This window comes from Micropterus salmoides, unplaced genomic scaffold (assembly GCF_014851395.1).
Source record: "Micropterus salmoides isolate LMB-PRFRI ecotype aquatic unplaced genomic scaffold, ASM1485139v1 Ms_hic_scaffold_1, whole genome shotgun sequence".
NCBI lineage: Eukaryota > Metazoa > Chordata > Actinopteri > Centrarchiformes > Centrarchidae > Micropterus > Micropterus salmoides.
Genome location: NW_024040040.1, coordinates 41,057,949 through 41,077,775, shown reverse-complemented (window position 1 = coordinate 41,077,775; position 19,827 = coordinate 41,057,949). Strand labels below are relative to the sequence as shown.

General features: G+C 40.8%; 2 protein-coding genes across 3 annotated transcripts in view; one reads left to right on the top strand and one right to left on the bottom strand.

Annotated features, from left to right (window-relative positions):
- abhd10b (abhydrolase domain containing 10, depalmitoylase b) overlaps positions 1–5,064 on the bottom strand; it is a 7,125-nt gene extending 2,061 nt beyond the window's left edge. Inside the window, exons 1-3 of one of the 2 annotated variants that reach the window (XM_038727875.1) lie at positions 4,816–5,064; positions 4,242–4,428; positions 2,897–3,008 (exon numbers count right to left, since the gene is read on the bottom strand). In XM_038727875.1, the coding sequence (XP_038583803.1) occupies positions 2,897–3,008; positions 4,242–4,428; positions 4,816–5,041 (525 nt within the window). In that variant the 5' untranslated portion in view covers positions 5,042–5,064. The remainder of the gene's footprint in view (positions 1–2,896; positions 3,009–4,241; positions 4,429–4,815) is intronic. The other variant, XM_038727879.1, reaches the window with a different exon arrangement.
- A 3,214-nt stretch (positions 5,065–8,278) lies between these two features.
- On the top strand, positions 8,279–15,855 carry ythdf3 (YTH N(6)-methyladenosine RNA binding protein 3). The gene is made up of 5 exons (XM_038727874.1): positions 8,279–8,732; positions 9,153–9,177; positions 9,490–9,569; positions 9,877–11,577; positions 14,829–15,855. The coding sequence occupies exons 1-5, from the start codon at positions 8,709–8,711 to the stop codon at positions 14,850–14,852; spliced, it is 1,854 nt and encodes a 617-aa protein (XP_038583802.1). The 5' UTR covers positions 8,279–8,708; the 3' UTR covers positions 14,853–15,855.
- The last annotated feature ends 3,972 nt before the right edge of the window (positions 15,856–19,827 follow it).

The following is a 19,827-nucleotide window of genomic DNA, read 5'->3' as shown; positions in this document are numbered from 1 at the left end:
TTTGTGACAACACAACTAATTTGAAGCGTCCTACATAAACTGAGAATGTAAAAAAAACCCCAATTCAACTTCTGAACAATATGTGCATACTCACAGGATCTGGATTTTTGAATAGGTAGCTGTAATTTTGGTGATGCATGATATGGATTTTTTTACCCACAGATCCCATAACCAATAATTGCCTTACTCTTATGGCTGATACCAATCTGATTCCCAATAATTCTTCATATTTTTGTAAATTAAAATTAAGTTAATAACCTGTAATCTTTACACACCTGATGGTTAGAACAGCTAAGAGGTCATGTGCAGCAACGGGAACACTCTTCATACGGCCAGTCGCCAAACTAAGCATACTCGCTGGGCGTCAGGAGTCCATATGTCCATGGTAAAACTTACGTCACTCACGTTGGTATCGGGTAGACTATGAATGTTTGGTGACCAGACCATACAGGGAAGGAAGCGATACATCTACAAAGTTGCGGTGGCTTAGGACAGTGTATCGGGGCTCTAAATATGTTATTAGCTGGTGAAATCCTTGGTCTTCAACTACGGAAAAGGGCTGGTCATCAAATGCTAGGAATTCTATGACATTATGTCATTAATTGGACTGTCTTTGGTAAACTTACTGCAGTTTTCAAATGCTTGTAGCCAATTTTAGCTGCTGCTTCGTATTCTTTGTTTCTTTGAATTTTATTAATGCAAAGTTCACAATAAGAAAAAAAAATTAGAAAGGATATAATTTATCAGATACATCTTACATTGCCAGAAGCTCAAATTAAATTCAGTTCTTTTAGAATATATATAATATAATATATATTTATCGCTTTCTTAATTTAAAAAAAAAAATGTTCTATTGAGGTCTTTAACACATCTTTAATGAGGTAACTGACCCTCCATTATACATATATACCAATCAGCTATAAAATTATGACCACCTGCCTAATATTGTGTAGGTCCTCCTTTTGCCGGCAAAACAGCACTGACCCGTCGAGGCATGGACTCCACTAGACCTCTGACGGTCTGTAAATTGTGAGGTGGGGCCTTCATGAATCGGAATGTTTGTCCTGCACATCCCAAAGATGCTTGAATGGATTGAGATCTGGGGAATTTGGAGGTCAAGTCAATACCCTGAACTCGTTGTGTTCCTCAAACCATTATTGAACCATTTTTACTTTGTGGCAGGACGCATTATGCTGCTGAAAGAGGCCACTGCCATCAAGGAATACCATGGTCTACCAGGTGTACGTGTCAAAGTAACATCAACATGAATGACAGGACCCAAGGTTTCCCAGCAGAACATTGCCCAAAGCATCACACTGCTTCCACTGGCTTGCCTTCTTCCCATAGTGCATCCTGGTGCCATATGTTCCCCAGGTAAGTGAAGCACACAAACCTGGCCATCCATGTGATGTACAAGAAAACGTGATTCATCAGACCTAGCCACCTTCTTCCATTGCTTTGTGCCCAGTTTTTGATGCCTACGTGCCCATTGTAGTTGCTTTTGGCAGTGGACAGGGGTCAGCATGGGCACCCTGACAGGCCTATGGCCCATTTAGAGAGCCTACGTCCCTCCCTTTCTGATGGAGCACCATGGGACCTAACTTTGGAAAATATATGTACGGTAGTCAATGGCAAGAGATAAGTAATTTTATGATCCCGTTTGAATTGTGCTCTGAATCACATATAAAAGTCAAGAAAATCGCAGTTTGATGTACAACTGTGGAGGTACAAGCCTGTGAAAATACATAATTACAAAGAACACAGACCCAAAAGTCATGTACGTGATGTCGTAACAATAAACGTTAGCTAGCATTACCGCGCTAACATGTTGTGACGTATATTTTGCCAGAGAGATGTAGTTCATTGAACGGTTTTCCACACAAAAAAACCCACATAACTTTACTGTTTTCCGACAAACTGCAACTTTCTTGACTTGCAAAATTATCTTTTAAATTGACAAACATCATATGTGTAATTCAGGGCACAAATTCAAACAGGTCCAAAAAATATAAGTTGTCTCTCGCCTTTGACTACCGTACATATTTTTTCCGAAATAAGGTCCCATGGGCCGGAAACGGAAGCGAGTGACCTGCATCAACTGCAGCAATTTGGCCTACAAGTGCTGCAGTTTTGTAGATGCTCTGACCCAGTTGTCTAGGCATCATTATGTTCACTTGCTGCCAAGTACATCCCTCCCACTGACAGGTGCAATGGTAACGAGATAATAAGTGTTTTTCACTTCACCTCCGTCATAATGTTATGGCTGATCGGTGTATACAAATTATTATTCAAAGGAGAGTATTTTTATTTCCTAAATATGTTTGGAGGGGATCTTCAAACAAAACAAAATGTGCACTAATTCAATGAATAAAATAAAGGCTGCCTGTGTGGCTCTGATGTTTACTTTATACAGTATGTTAATATTTTTACTGACTTATTTTAGTGGTAACACAGACACACTTGCACTTGGATGTAGGTTATTAAAAACACCATATTCTTTTAATTAAATCCATGCATTTTGAGCAATTATAATCCTGTAATTGTAACTTCTGACTGAAATCAATGTTTAGCGAGTTTTACATTTTGCCCTTGTTGTCCAGCTTGTTAAAATACATCCATGCATTTCAAGATCTCTGTGAAGTCTTACATGAAAAGCAAGGACAATGCTTGGTCCTGAGAGCAAGTCACTGTTTGCAATGCTCAGAAATCAATACCCGATATTGATTATTGATTTGTCAGAATGAGACAGTTCTCAGCATTCTGATCATTTGAAATCTTTTCTAAATGGGAACCAATGGGAGTCAAATCCTTTGTCTACTGAGCAACGTTTTTAGAACTTCATGATGATTACTAACCACCATTAACTTGCAAAGGTGCATGACTAAGAAATATTTACCTGAGGCCCCTCTGCTAACTCATCCAACACAAAAAGGACATCTTTTTTCCAGGTACCAATAGTTCCTTCTGCTAGCACCCCCTCTGAGGCCCCATGTCCTGTGTAATCAAACCTGGGAAAACATAAAAGGAACAGCCCATGATGGTCATGGGTATCAGACGGTAAAACAAAAGCAAGCCATGAGAGGCCAGGGACAAGGTTAATTTAGATTTTTTAAGACATTGTGTACAGTAAATTAGTTTTATACTCCTTGAAAATGGGATTAGGCCCTTGAGTATTCAGTATGATGGAGCCATGTCTTTTAAATCCAGTCGCCTCAGCAATGAAGGCTTTGCGGGACAATGCAGGGTTTGGAAGGGTGGAGGTATTCTTTAAAATACTGAAATGATTCATTGAAAATTGAGAAAATCAAATGCTAATTTGGATTTACATAATTAATTGCTAGGTATGGCTTCTCACACGTTACAAGTTGTTTTTTTGTGGTCCACACTGTAAAAGGAATTCTTGTTGCTTTTCAATTTTGAAATTACTGAACATATCATTTAGGTCAGGTAAACAAAGGCTACATTTAAGTGAAAGAAATCACTGCTTGTTATAACTCTGAGATTCAAAAGGCATATGGCAGCTAAACAAAATCAGGTCCCCCAATGTCCATCCCTATTTTACAGAATCATCTTGGATCCCTGTCTTCAAATATATGCCGCCAGAAATCAGGGTGCGATATTTGACCTTTCATTTCAAAACAAAATACAAATGATGTTCAATCATGTTATTATCAATAAAGAAGCATCTCAAATATTAGGTCCAGTGTCTCATGCCGCTGATACAGCCATCAAGGTCATTTATAGTACTGAGGTTGTCGTGTGAAAGTAAACTATAGACTAGCCAATCATGAGCATATGAATGGTAAGACACATTGTGTGAGAGATTTTGGCAAATTCACGACATTTGATTGGAGAAAAAAGCTCAGCAGGAATTGAACTTGATCTTTTTAACAGTCTGTCAATAGTGGAGAATAGAAATTGAGCACTGTTTTGGCTATCATGTATAGGAGTGTAATTGTGGGTGTGTGTTGGGGCATGCAAGTTAGGGTTAGGGTTCATGTATTTTATTTCTGCTCCTGGCAACTCTGTAACGCACTTCGGATCATCTGTGTTGCGTGATTAGAGTTTAATTGGATTTAATACAGAGTGCATGCAAGTTGTTTTGTTGGTATTGCAGGTGTTTCTTTGTCATCAAGAACTTTATGAATGAAGAATGTCTACTTGATCTGATCTAGTCTTTGTTTAGTATTATGAGATTATGAGCGTGCATGCTTCTTGAATCCTGTGTTTGGATGACTTACCTAAGGTATGAGTGTCCTAGTGACTTACAGAACTCCTCCAGAGCCTCAGCTTTCTGGCCATTCATGGTGGAGCCATATCCTGGGAGGAAGACCACACCTGGGCTCTTCCCCTTCACTCTTCTGTAGGCCAGCTTTGGAAGGTCTGGTCGTGAAGCATACTGAACTGTGGACTTGTGTCTCCTGTCTCCTGGTTGACACAGTGCAAAGTATTATTGCTATGGCAAAACATGTTATGTAAATAAATCAATGCATGCCATTTTAGCTAAATTAGTCACTAAACACATTGCCACACCCCATTTTAGAGGATAAGGCTTGTCTTACAGCAAATTACAAAACCGCAAATGGGGGAACAGCGTGGGTACTTTTTCATATCGACCAAACATACCAATAATTTAGGCACAGTCACATACCTAAGATAAGCTAATCCATATCTAAGCGTTTCCAAATACTGCGAGAACCAACGTAGACGGCGCAAAACCAGTCAAAAGCGCAAATACCATGCCGTTTACATGCCCTAATTTTCTAAGACGACGCAGTCTGTGTGAGCCACACCCCCTCCTCTACGTTTAAATACCTTGTATCAAACTCAAGCCTTGTGGAATTAATTGTACCAAAAGCGGAGACTCGAACAAACCTTCCAGGCGCCTCGAAGACAAAGCTGCGAGCCCTCCGTTACTTAATATCTGTGAAAGTCCTCTGCGGCAGGACCTCAGCGCGACGGCTGCCATACTGCTCCGCGACCCGCTGATGAAGTATCGCGAGAGCAGCAGCAGTGACTCTCGTTTACTCACATGGCACATCAGTAGGGGTCCATTAGAGCCACAGCAGAGCTCTGTGGAGCAGAAGTAAAACTAGCAGCACTACAGTGTAAAAAACACTCCATTACAGGTAATAGTTCTGCATTCAACTTTTGCTTAAGTTAAAGTACAGACGTATTATGAAAAACATATTGAATGCACTTATGGGGCTATATGTAGTTTTCACGTTTTTACTTCCTTTTTGTCAAGGGGCCATAACTTCACTTAGAAATAAAGCACACGCCTGTTTTCACTATTCTGCTTTAAATGTGAAGGTATACGGGTCGGGATGTAGTTGCTTGCAAGCTCCCGAGCATTTCTAATAACAAGGCTGAATATGGAGAAGTTGCTTCTTTCCTAGTAAAAGTTATAGTGGAATACATATAATTTCAGTTTATATTTTCAACCTGCCATATGTATCCCCCCTCCATAATGCACAGCTGATGACTCAGAACATCCTGAATGTTCCCTGAAGGTCCTCCAGATAACGTCCCCAAAGAACTCCACATCGTGACTGTCTGGGAACGTTGTGGGAACATTACCAAGCAACGTTCCTGACACCAGCAAGACGTTTTCAAAACGTTTAATTTACGAAAAAATATTGTCCTAACAATGTTCCCAGAACATCCTGAATGTTCCCTGAAGGTCCTCCAAATAACGTCCCCAAACCCTTTGAAGAACTCCACATCGGGACTGTCTGGGAACGTTGTGGGAACATTACCAAGCAACGTTCTTGACGTTCTCACAACATTCTGGAAACACTGAGTTTCTGAATTAAATATTGTCCACTACATGTTCCCAGAACGTCCTGAATTTTCCCTGAAGGTCCTCCAAATAACGTCCCCAAACCCTTTAAAGAACTCCACATCGTGACTGTCTGGGAACATTCTGGCAACGTTACCAGGCGACACCAGTGTGGACGTTCTCAGAACGTAAAATATCTAGCTGGGATCAAGTATCCAACTATGGCAGGTTGAAAAATCCAGACTGAAATAATATGTAACCCACAATACCTTTTTGTAGGAAAGAAGAAACTTCTCTATATTCATCCTTGTTATGTGGTGAAGTATACACAAAATAAAATACTTGAAAGTAGGCTATCATCTGTGCTTTATGGAGGGTGATACATGTACTGTAATTGCTTTGTGTGTATTAAAAGTGCTATTTAAATGCAATGCATTATTAAATGAAATGACAATAATTTACTCTTTAAGGACCCCCGCCTGCAAGAACAATATCCAAAAGCTATCAATTCCAATGGCAACATGGATTACAAGGACAAAATATTGTCTACAATGCTGCATTCAATTCAGTGTACATTTCGAGTCAAGTACGGGGCCTAGATATAACTGAGGCGAGCAATGTGTTAAACTGATTACAGTGATCTTAATTTTACAGTATCGACTGCAATAGCTATTTGTAGAAGCAGCTTCCTTACCAAAGGTTACAGTGTGTCTGGATCTAGCTTCCAAACAGTAACATGAATGACCAAGTGATCGAGTCGTTGGTCACTGTATTGTATTAAAGTATTAGTGGATCTTTTTATATTTTTTGTATACTTGTAAATTTTTTCTAATCTCCTTACTTTTTATATTTATATTACTATTTATATTATGTGTAGGCCTACTGTAAGCACCAATTCATACCAAGGCAAATTCCTCATATGTGAAAATGTACCTGGCAATAAACCTGATTCTGATTCTGATTCTGAATGTCAATGTCAATGTTTGCTTTACGAGGGAAAATACATAGTTGTCTTGTTTAGACATTCTCAATTCAGCACAATGGAAAAAATGTTCAAGAACACATAACGTTGTCTAAGTATAAAAGCATGTGTCAGCTTGCTTTTCAAACCCTTGTTGATGAACTCGTAAACAACAATACTAAAATGATAGATTAAACAATCCACATTAAACTTCAGTGAACTCAAAGGTCCACCTTCATCACGGAAAGGCTGCACTCTCCCATGGAAGGGAGGACACTTCCTATCAGGTGTAACTTCCTTGGCACGACACCAGTATGCTGGTGTGTCCCCTCGTTTATTGCGGGATTTCTGAACGGTTTTGTTTCGGGATCATGCTGGCTCATGAGTTTGAGCCGTGCACGCGTATGAGCACACATCTGGTTGCAATCTTAAAACTGCACTGCTAGTGGCCGCTGAAAACTGCATGTTGTCCCTTTAAAGTAGGCCTATCAAAAGAAAAAGTGGCCTACCAGAATGGGCCTTGTCTTGCCAATGTTATATTATTGCATTACTGAATAAATATTATTGATACATAAATGTGTGAATGCAGCATTTTAATGTCAGAGCTGGTTGCGGTGGAGCTGATAGTTTATATTGTACTGTTGGGCAGTTTAATCTTCATCATATTTTATCAAATGACCAAATGATTTGTATACATAGGCCTAATCTTAATCTGCAAAGCAATTTGTCGCTATAGCCGTTAGACAAAGCAATGGATTAAAAGTATAAAGTGGAATGGAAAAGTAAAGTACAAATACCTCAAAACTTTACTTAAGTGCAGTACGTGGCTAAATGCAGCAGTTATATTCCACCATTGCTGTGGAGTTTCTAGCTCTATGCAATTATATGATAAAATTATTATGACTTTTTAAACACATATTTTTCTCTAGTTTGTTCTTACTCATGCAGATCCCACACCACTTAATTTCTGCACTTCAGTAACATATTTCATGTATGGTGGCAGTCAGAAGCCTGTGTGTGTGGCCTTAAAGTAGGCTATTTGTCAAAAAAAAAATATTGAAAAACTATTTCAGTGTTTTATACTTTGGAATATATATTACGCATTTACTTAAGTAGTAGCAATACCACACTGTAAAAATACTGTTACATGTGAGAGTCATGCAATCAAAATGGCCCCTGTGTGTGTTACATTGTAGGCCTATATGATGCATTCCTGTGCAGATATCATTTTAATGTTGCAATTGGTTAAGGTGGGCTTATTGTATACTTTATTTATACTATCAGGTAATTTTTATGGGTTCATCATACATTTTGGAAAATACTCAAGTAAAGTACAAATACCTCACAATTGTACTTAAATAAATGTATTTAGTTACTTTTTTGCATAAGGCTTATCCACATGCAGGCGCATATCCATTACTAGGTTTGGCACGTAGTATTGACTAAGCTATAGGGGGCTCCCTACTGCCAGAGGGACCATTATTTAGGTATCAGGCAGGATATTACAAGGCTAAAATAAACCCTGGACGGAGAATATAATGAAAGTAGCGGGGAACTTGTGTGTTTGTGACCGTCATGTTAAGTGTCAGCTTGTAACATGACTCAGAGCGTCACAGGCGGAAGGTCACCGAGCAGCAGATCGGAACGGAAGCTGGAGTAAAGAGCCCGTCCGCCATTGTGGAATATGGTAAGGGATATTCCAGTAAGACACTAGTCAGTTTCAGCTTGACTGTTAAAGGAGGATCGGACACGTTAACTGACGCCTTCTCCGCGGACACAAAGTCGTCGTTTGTAACAGCCAGAAGAACCGGATCGTCGTCAGGGCTGACCGCGGGAGGAAAACGGACGCCTCCTAACCGCCACAGAGTGATTGGACAACCCGAGAGACGAGCCAGGAAAGCACCGAAGTCAGGGGGAAGCCGTGGACAGTCTCACTAAACAGCGATCAGTTTCGGTTTCTGGAGGATGTCTGCGACCACAGTCGATCAGGTTCGTGTATTGGCAGCGCAGAGGTGCTGTAAATTAGGCGTTCGGCGAAATCAAACTTTGCCGACAACAGTTTGATCTGGTTTGGCACGCCAGATCAAACAGCCTGAAAAAGTCTTTGATATATGATAGCTATTAGCTCTAATGTAGGCCGGCTGTATTGCCAACCAACTCTAGCTGTAGCCGGTTGCCAATGCGGCAGCGTTTACTGGATGTCAGAGCGTTTGACATCCGGTCAATAACGCGAAGCAACCTGTAAATGCTAACATCCGGGCTGAAGGTTTTAGCTCGAGGTTACCAACATCGACTGTTACAGTTATCTGTGTAGGATACAGCCTGCTCTCTGTGTGTGAGTGCTTCTTCTTTCCAGTCGTGATATGACCACAGTCTCACCTCTTTTTCCTATGCTGCCCATTCTTTCAGAGACCTAAAGGACAAGGAAATAAAGGTAAGGCTTTTGATAGTGGTATTTAAATGGGCGAAGAACGTCTGTTTTTTTTAAATGTAGTTCAGTGTGGCACCGCCGGCTGTTTTGATGTAAAATGAGCTAACTTAGCGTGCTATCAGAGTAGCTAATTGGTGCTTTGAAACTGTAGCCTAAACAGCAGCTTATTATCTTACCGTTGTTGACTTTCCCCAATTCTGCATTTGCACTGAGATGTTATAATTTTTAATATTTGACTACATACCAAAATATTATCTTGAGCCTGTATTATTTCAGTGTATGTGATGATTTAATCTCCTCTCTTTCCATCCTTAGTGCAAAACGGATCAATGCATCAAAAGGATGGTGTGAATGATGATGATTTTGAGCCTTACCTGAGTGGCCAGACAAATCAGGTAATGGCCTACAATGAACCATAATAAGCTGTGTCCTGCCTGGCAGTGTGTCACCTAGAACTTGGGCCAGTATTTATCTTATAACTTTATGTTATGGACAGATTATTTTAGGATAATTTTATGTCTGTCTGTCTGTTTGATTAATATATTTTTTCTTTGTTCCTAAATATGAAATGTTATGTAACATAACATAATCTGTCTTTACTGTTCATAATATGATGTTAACTTGTTAAATTATTAGCAGATTTTTAAACTGTACTGTCATTTTGTAAAGTACATTAACTGACTGTCTCCCTATGCCACACAGAGTAACAGCTATCCACCAATGTCTGACCCCTACATGCCCAGCTACTATGCTCCATCCATTGGTTTCCCTTACTCACTTGGAGAGGCTGCTTGGTCCACAGCAGGAGACCCTCCTATGCCCTACCTTACTACCTATGGACAGATGAGCAATGGCGAGCCGCATTTTATCCCCGACGGTGTGTTCAGCCAGCCAGGTGCCCTGGGGAACACTCCTCCCTTCCTGGGCCAGCATGGCTTCAACTTCTTCCCTGGAAATGCAGACTTTTCCACCTGGGGTACCAGTGTCTCTCAGGGTCAGTCCACGCAGACCTCAGTCTACAGTAACAGCTATGGGTATGCCCCCAGCTCGCTGGGTCGGGCCATCACAGACGGACAGGCAGGCTTTGGAAGTGACACCCAGCTTAGTAAAGTCCCAGTGCTGAACAGCATTGAGCAGAGTATGACGGGGTTAAAACTAGGTACGGACATGGTGGCAGCTGTCACCAAAACCGTGGGCTCACCCCTAGGAGGCACAGCAGGTATGAGCAGCATGGCAGCCAATAGCCTCCCTCCATCTGTCAGCTCGTCCGCACCGAAACCTGCCTCCTGGGCAGCCATTGCCAAGAAGCCGGCCAAGCCACAGCCTAAGGTCAAACCCAAAGCCAACATGGGGATGGGGGGAGGTGCCACCATTCCCCCACCCCCAATAAAGCACAATATGAACATTGGTACTTGGGACGATAAGGGCTCTCTGAACAAGCCCCCACTAGCTCAGACTATGATGCCCCCGCAGCCTATGGTGCAGCAGACCCTCCTAGCTCAGCACCAGCCCTTACTGCAGAACCCGTTGCCCCCTCAGCCTCAACATCAGTCCCAACACCAACATCAGCACCAACACCAACATCAACATCAACATCAGCACCAACACCAGCCCTTCCAGCTCCAGTCTCTCCAGTCTCCCCAACACCCTCATCCTATGCCCCCTGGCCCCCCACACCTGCACCTGACTTCTCAGCCTGGCCCCCCACAGCCCCTTCATCAGCAACAACCCCAGCAGCCTGGCCCACCCCCCAACCGTTGGGTGGCTCCCAGGAACCGGGGTGAGGGCTTCGGTTTGGGTGGGGGAGTCCCACTGAGTGCTTCCCCTTGCTCTGGAGAGGTGCACCCCGTGCTGGAGAAACTCCGTGCCCTCAACAACTACAACCCCAAAGACTTTGACTGGAACTTGAAAAATGGACGTGTTTTCATTATCAAGAGCTATTCAGAAGATGACATCCACCGCTCAATCAAGTACTCTATCTGGTGCAGTACAGAACATGGCAACAAGCGCCTGGATGGCGCCTACCGCTCACTGGGCAACAAGGGGCCCCTGTACTTGTTGTTCAGCGTCAATGGCAGTGGGCACTTCTGTGGCGTGGCTGAGATGCGCTCACTGGTGGACTACAATGCCTATGCAGGCGTCTGGTCTCAGGACAAGTGGAAGGGCAAATTTGAGGTGAAGTGGGTTTTCATCAAAGACGTGCCCAACAACCAGCTGCGTCACATCCGGCTGGAGAACAATGACAACAAGCCAGTGACCAACTCCAGGGACACTCAGGAAGTGCCTCTGGAGAAGGCCAAACAAGTGCTTAAAATTATCGCCACTTACAAGCATACCACCTCAATCTTTGATGACTTTGCACATTATGAGAAACGTCAGGAAGAGGAGGAGGCTCTGAGGAAGGTGAGATAAAGAGCTCTGTCCCCTGTAAATAGGTTGTTTGTATGCATGAGACTGTTCAATTTACCCTTTAATTCAAAGGGAGGCTAACTTTCACTGAGTCACTGCTGCAGGCTGTAGCCAGACTGTAATCAGCTGATCTTGTTCCACCTGCTCTTAGAGAGAGGTTGTAACATCCTTAACTGAATAAACAGTTAGGTGTAAATGGAAGTTCCCAGAGGCCTGTCAGCAGATTGACTTGCCACCATTACTCATAAGATGGCTCAGGAAACCCTGATTCCTCATCAGCCATCTTGTGCTGTTGAGATTGTGATGATCTGCCCAAGTGGAGTTGGGCGCATAGAGGCTTCCTGAAATAGCCCACATTCCTGGCATTCCTTCTTTCAGACAAAGGCAGATGCAGGCTCTGATCTCCCTTTGAATGCCAAGCCTCTGTGCTCTCCACAGGCCCCTCATATGCTTTATTAGTCTTTAACAACATAAGCTCTGCTTGCAAAGTGGCTGCAACATGCCACAGAGTTGGTACAGTTTTCGTCAGATGTTCTAAAGGGTTGATATAAAAAAAGAGGTTTCCCAGGAAACTACATGATAAAATGCATGATTACATTCGTCTGTCTACAGTTCTGAAAAGCACACACAGTGTAAGCCTGCGCCGTTGGAAGAGAAACTAAAATATGTTGCAGCAGTAATAACAGTGGTGTACCACAAATGTTAGCCTAAGTAGTAAAAACTCTGTGGGATGCTGCTTTTGTGGAAAAACAGCAGCCACGGAGTGAATAACATGTTATCATTGCCAGCGCTCTGCTGCATCCATTCTTGGATTCACCGGTATGCTAATCTTATTGTGTTTAGAAAACCCTCCCTCCTTTTCTCCCACTCTCCCAACTGCTGGTGCTCCAATGATGCTGTATTGACTCCTTGCTGCTGACCTTGTTAATATGCGCTGGGTTACTTTCTCATAAATATTTCAAGTCAATGTTTTCAGGCTTCTGAAAGCAACCTGTCAGTAGAAAGCCTGTTTCAGCCTGCGTTGTGCAGGCGTTGCGCTGTGCTGCTTTTGTAGCCCTGACCTCCTACATGACAGGAACGGCCCAGCTGAAGCCTCACCCTCCAAGGTTAATTGTTCTCTATTGTTTGGCCTGTCCTTCCCGAACTTTGAGAGGTGTCAGACCAGCACAGCTACCTGCGCAAAAACATCTTCCTGAAGTGTTTTTTAAAGATAACTTTGGATCTAAATGTTGTTGCAGGATTTTATTAGCATAACTAATTTGGCAATTAATACTTGGTGGTTAGCTCCTTCTTTCTCTGCATACACGGTATAATAAGGAAGATCATGGCGTGTTAGGGTAAATACCAGTCTGCTGTGAAGGTTACATTTGTATGATGCCAATAACAATGTACTTCATTGGATTGCTGGTAGCACCAGGAAGGAGTTTTATTACCTGGAAATCAGACCTAATATCAATTCAGGCTTTTATAGGATTTTATATAAAAAAAAAAGAAAATCTAAACATTTTCACCCATTTGAAAAATGCCCATTTTATGAATAAAGTATAACTTTCTGTCAATTAGTTTTAATCAAATAAATGAAAACAATCTGACCATCAATCTCTCTGAGGTATAAGGTTTTGTATACAATGAATTTTGTGAAGGTTTTTGTCCCGAGAGCCACAACCCTTCTGAGGATAGAGTTACACCTGGGGCCTGGGTCTCGCAGGGCTTTTCCCAGACCACTGACATGGAAACCCACTGCTCAAAGAGGACACTGTTTCACCAAATAATAGCACAAAGAGTCCAAGTCCCTGGGTTGTTTTTACTTTGGTGTTTTTTTCCACTGTTACCACTGTTTAGTATTTTTAACGAGAAACTGACTGTTTAACAACATTACTCTTACTCTAGTCTTTTTTTTAGTTCATTACACACCATTGAATATTTGATATTACTGGTGTGTATCTGTTGAGTATGCGTCATTTTGGTCTGGTGTTTATTCAAAAAAACGGCATTACTACAAGGTGAGGGTAGTGGCTGCAGTGTAAACATAGCTGAACGTTTTGGTTAGTGCATATCTGAGGCCTACTAAACTCATCTTCTCCTTGTTTTTCTTACAGCATATCCTCTCTTGCACTGTCTCTCACTTATTTTAACTCTAAACAGAAAAAGGTCTGTGTGTCCTCCTTACTTATGTGATGGATTAGTTTTCCAGTGAGAAGTATAGACTTGCTAAAAATGATGTGGTTCTCTTTTGTATTTTTTTGGGCAGTTTTTTTCAGTAAATCACTAATCATGCTTTTTTTTAAAAATTTTATCCTTGCACGATTGTTTGTGATGTCTTTAATTAAGTTATATTGGGGAATTTAATGATATATAATGTAATATAACGTACACAAATTGGGGTTTCTGTGATCTAAACCTCAACCGGTTATCACTGAAATAGGTTTGGAAAACCAGCACTTTCTTTAGAGAATAGGAATTCAAACTGCATAGCATCATCATTATTTACAAAGGCTTATGAAAAATGGAACAAACATGACGTGAAAAATGCATTTGGTTTTAGATTTCTGAAAAGACATCTGTTCTCAAATGGTCAGACTTGATAGAAAATGCTTATTTGTAGTTAACTTTCAGCAGCAGATTATACTTTTCATTGTCTTTGGTCCCTTCTGAGACACCCAGTCTCTTTCTCAGATTAATAAAATTGTAAATTGAATCTCCACTGTAAATCAAACAATTTCATAGAAACTACTTGTAACAGGCTGTAACTGCAGCATCAATCCCCAGTTGACTGATTGTTGTCAAGTCAATACCAGTCTTTGAGTTGTAATTGATTAAAACGGTTTCTGCAAAGAATAGTTTGTATAATTCAAAGCACACATATGAATGTACTCAAAATAGAAACATTCACTAACTAATGCACAAGATTTGCAGAGTGGTAAGAACGCAGATTGACACAATAAAGCCATTCATTCAATGCATCTCTGCTAAGAAGGATAATCAATATTGATTGCATTAGTAAGTAGTTTTTGTTGATCTTCTCTGACACAGTAGTCCAAGACTCCAGGCTTTGCCCTGGAGTAATTCTCTATTTCACTTGAGGCAATAAATGCATCTGAGTATAGAATGACATCTGCAAGACCAGGGGGAGCAGCTCTGATGTTGCTACTTTAGCTTCTGTGTTAGTTTGCTGGTGAACTCTTGTTCCTCATGTCCTGATACCATGCACTGATGATCTCTTCTGTTTTTTTTTCTCTTGCCAGGAGCGCAATAGAAATAAACAGTAACCTTCAAGCAAGCTCTCTGCTAGAACTGCAACACTAATGACGTAGGACCTTAAATAAAATCTGCCTAACCCCAAAGAGGAAAGGCTCTCACAATCTTTCCGCTGAAGACGACAATGTATCTGAACACTTGAACATGACAATAGATGGACTCATCTGTATCCGTTGACTGGTGCATCAAACCCTGTGTTCCTGTCTCACGAGAAAAAGATCGTAGCCCACTTTGAAAACTGTCTTTAAAGCACTTTCAGTCCTTCTAAACAGCCTCTACCAATACCCTTAACTCTCTAACTCTGTGTTCTTCTTTTATTTTGTTTGTGAGCAACTAACTGACTAACCTAAGTAGTCAGAAGATTTCACCAGGCTTATTTGTAATGTGTTTTTTTTTTTTGTTTGTTTTTTTTAAATGCCTCAAATGTTTGGGATATAGTTGAGATATGTATAAATTAATCTTTTACTTGAATCTGTATTCAGCCGCTGATCCTCCTCAGACAGAGGTTTTGGTGATTGACAGGTAGGGCAAAATAATTGGGAAACAGCCACAATCATGCCAGTCATAGGATGTATCCTCCCCATCTGTTCTCTCCTTTTCTGCAATCTGCATCTGTTTCTGTGTACCAGAAGATTACAATTATGCAGCAGGCTGGATCTCACCAGCCAGGGCACATCTTTGTTTTGTTTTTTTCTCTCTTGTGATTCTGTCATTCTGAAGTGCATTTGTCTGAGGAGAAACCTGCTGCTCTGGTAGAACTAGCGGTGGCCTCCTTGGGCCCTGTGGGTGACTGTCTTTGCTCTGATGTTGATGTACTCTGCTGTACCTCAGGGTCAATCAGACTGTCTGTCCTCAACAACTCTTAGCCTTTTTGGGAGAACCCCCACATCACCCCTCCTGCTTGGCTTGACTGGGGTTCCCCCAAAACGGCAAGACATCAACTGCAAGGATGTGACAGTTTTCTCCTCTAGGTAACTCACTAGCTAAATAAAAATTACTCATGTTTAGCGCAAATCTTGCTTTTGTGTTTTTACTCATTTGCCTCAGAAATGTATGCATCACTTCTATGCTTCTTACAGCAGTAGCTCTCCAATATAAACTCTTCTTCTGCAACACAAGCGGATCCTCCTTTGTCTTTTTGCAAATGTGCCTGTAAATAAGTGAGTGTATATACATATCACCAACATTACTGGGTGTAAAGTGTGTTGGTCCCGGGTGGGGGTGAGATTGACCATATAGTTCAAATATCAAAGGTGTACAATAAATAGACCTGAAGATGACACCACATTAGGATGTTAGTTATGTGGGAGGCATCCCTACCAGCCTGAAGTGGGTTACCAGTAGTTAACATCACAGTACAGTTGCAGGGTAACAACCCATAGTGGAATGCACACACTTAACGTGTGTGACGTTAAACAACAAGGACATGCAGGCGGTGGTGGAAAGTAACTAAGTACATTTAGGTACTAGTTCCAGGTTAGGATTTCATTTCATATGAAAAACTAAATACAATAAGTTTATACAACACACATCGTTTAATATTAAACTAGTAGTTTCCAGCGTTTTTGGCCTGTGACTTTACAATAAAATCAATATATAGTTGGGGCTCCATGTCACATTTAGAATGTGTTAGTTGTTAGCAGTTCACTAAAGAGAAGTTCCCCATCTAAACAAAATACCTGTTTAAATGATCGAATATTTCACGTATAACCCCCTAGATTAGAGAAAAGTGTGTATCAAACTACACCTGGAAAATGCTGCTTACACATTGATGCATCAATATAAATTAATTACATATATATTAATATATCAATCTCTGGGGCCTTTCTGCAAAATTAGTTAATTTACTTTTGATACTTTAAGTCCATTTTGATCATACTACTTATGTACTATTACCGAAATGGGATTTTGAAGGGGTTTTTTTTACATTGTTGTATTGGTACTTTTACTTATGTACAGGGTCCGAGTACTTCTTCCACCATTGCCCGCAGTGTACTTTTCCTGTCCAGGGTAAACATTTGAAGCGAGTCACGAGACACGAGCACTGGAATAAGCTCGTCTCGTCTGATGAATGAAAACAGACAAACAGAGTGTGTGCTATAAGAAAAAAAGAGGTAATGCACCCATTGTGCATGGTTACACAGGCCAGTGAAGGAAACCTTGATGCCATAGAATACGCCATTATCACAGCAGGGGATCGCTACTTTCAATAGGATAATGCTCACCCATAGCGCAAGGATGGTTTAGAAATAGTTTCAAAAACATTTGGCTAAAAGTGCCGTTAATTACTTGGCCGCTAAAAACCTGACATCAATTTCATTTTACATCTCTGGTATGAACTCAGATGCAGCATCCTCTAATGGGGTGAATCTAGCCATTAACCTTGGGCAGTGGCGTGAAGCACTAATGCCTCTGTGGTCAGCTTTTAAGGCACAAACCATGATCTAAGTGTCCACAAAACGGTACACCCCTCCCCCCTTCAAAAACTTCTACATTGCTTGGCATGCCTTTTAATATACAGTAATACTAGAGAACAAGTTAATCATGTTTTGTGACAGTAAATGTAAGGAGGACACGTGTATACAGCCACATAAAAGTGCATCTCTTTAATTAGAATGCAAATATGTTGTATTTGTAAATACTGTTTGGGCTTTTGAGATTCTACAGGTGCCTCATTTAGTGTCATAAGAACTGTTATCAGAGACAAAGGTAGTCCTAATTGCTGCTTAACAATGATTTATTCTTTTCATTTATTAAACAAATAAACGTTCCAAAACTAACTAACTAACTGAAAGGATTTGTTCTGAATCTTTTATAATCTTGACATATAATGTGAAGACAGAATATGTGGCATTTCACTTTTCTTCCACCATCTGTCCACCAGAGTGCGCCATCATGTCACGTTTTTTTCTTCCTGCTCCCAAGACACTCTACAAAGCCTTCCCCGTAAGCAGCAAAGCCCTCTTTCTTCTCAAGCCCTCCAACTCCTGCAGACACAATTATACCAGGATGAGAAGCACTTGTTGTGCTTCCACGGCTTTTTGGAGCAATTAATGCCAGCTCGCCAAGCTGTGCAGTGAGAAGTGGAGAAGAGAGGGAGAAAGAGGATGTGAGCAGGGAGTGAGATAAAAATCCCCCTTTATGTTTGTCAAGGAGGAAGAAAGAGCTGTAATTATAACATTGGAGGCTTTTGGATTGCAACGTCTCTCCTCTGTGTGTTAATTTGTGCATCCATCAGGTTTTTGCAGGCAGCCTTTGAAAAGACCACACTCTTCCTGCCTCCATTTGTCTGTGAACATAACAGACAAACTAAGCAGGGAACTCGCTATTTATTCACCTCACAATGAACTCACAATTACTAGTTGTGTGTGATGCTGCTGAGATGTACAAATTCTCAAATATGCAAAACACTGATTTAATTAGAGACCTCTGATGTGATGTTGATTGATGAAAAGTGCAGCATGATAACATTTATACTCAGGTCTCTTTGCAGTTTCACGAGTAGTGCACGCTGCTGCAGCTTTTAAATCATTGGAACAGGAACAGGAAAAATACATATATATATATATACTGCAGGCCCACACCCTTCTTTCTTTCAATTCCAATGGCTTGTCATGTTGTTTTTACCATTTAGAGATCAAACTAACTGCTTAATGAATGTTTCCAGCAGTTAATTTGCTATCCACAGTGGTCAAAAGCTGTTCCATGAAAGTGCCAAGCAAACTTCTTTCTGTTTTTTTCCACAACCATCAAAATGTCCTTCTGGGGAGGGATTCAGCTGAGTGAAGATGAGCAAGAAGGAGCATCCTCTTCTTAGTGAGCTGAAAAGCCTTTGAAGTTGCAGTCACACTCAAGACTCATCAACACATGGCTCAAGGCAAGGTTAGGGTAAGTCTCAGGGTTGGCACTTCCTCAATGTTTTGAAGGTTTTCACACTCTGGGCCATGGGGTGTCACTCAATAAGTCCTCACAGAACATTAGTCCTATTGATGACTATGTTAACTGACATGTGGTTGATCAGAGGACCCTGACATTATTCCGATAATTGTGTCAGCTTTTCTGATTAGCAATGTTTGTATATTGTAGAAAAACATTTACATGTGTAGCTTAAAGTTGCCAGTGTAAGTGAAAAATATAATAACATAAATATAAGTGCATCAACAATGATCAAGGTAACAGGGCTCATAGCTGAGTCTTATATTGAAAGCTATATTGATGTTTCAAGGTGTTAGTCAACAAGTCAGGTGAAATAATCAGCAGTTTTATTTTCATTTTTAAAAAATGGGTTTTGACTGGCAGTTATGTCTAAGTTTCCTTCCTGCCCTTCTCCAAGGTGTCTCTGTTGCCATGGTTATATCATTATCTGTGAAGTAAAAGGCTGAGCATTTTGCTGAACACAATGATATGATGTAGCTCAAAGCTTGAAAACCTTGATTGTTCTGCCACGATGAAAGAGAAATTAAATCTAATAGACCTAGTTTCTCCCCTTTTTTGTAATTCCATTAATGTAGGTGTTGAATAGAGCAAATAATTACCAGATACATTACAGTTTGATTTTAATAGATCTGCATGATTTATTTAATATCACTTTTCCTATATTTATGTTCTAACTGTGTCTGTATTTACAGCAGAGAATAAATGTTCAAAGAGCAGTGATGCAGAACATTTTAGTATTGGAATTGTTATTGTCTCTGACGCCCACAGGGAGGCGGCATCCATAAAAAGTGAAATAGACTTTAACCTATACCCTATATGTCTCGCATCATATTTAGATATTTATATTTACTTATTTTCTAACAGCTTAACAACTTTAACGCCTTCACATTTATCTCACACTTTAATACATTATGCACAACCCTTTAGAACAGTAAGCAAATGGAAAGTAACAAAGTTAGAAAGTAACTACATGGCACCAGGGGGACTCAGAAGAGACACAAAGAGTGATCAAAAGCGAAGCAGCAGAGGTCAAGATATCCTTAATTTTAG

What these genes read in the sequence shown, in the direction of transcription:
- ythdf3 (XM_038727874.1), top strand. Translation starts at nt 8,709, where the DNA reads ATGTCTGCGACCACAGTCGATCAG. An exon ending in CTGCGACCACAGTCGATCAG is followed by an intron (nt 8,733 to 9,152) that starts GTTCGTGTATTG and finishes CCATTCTTTCAG; the next exon opens with AGACCTAAAGGACAAGGAAA. An exon ending in TGAGTGGCCAGACAAATCAG is followed by an intron (nt 9,570 to 9,876) that starts GTAATGGCCTAC and finishes TATGCCACACAG; the next exon opens with AGTAACAGCTATCCACCAAT.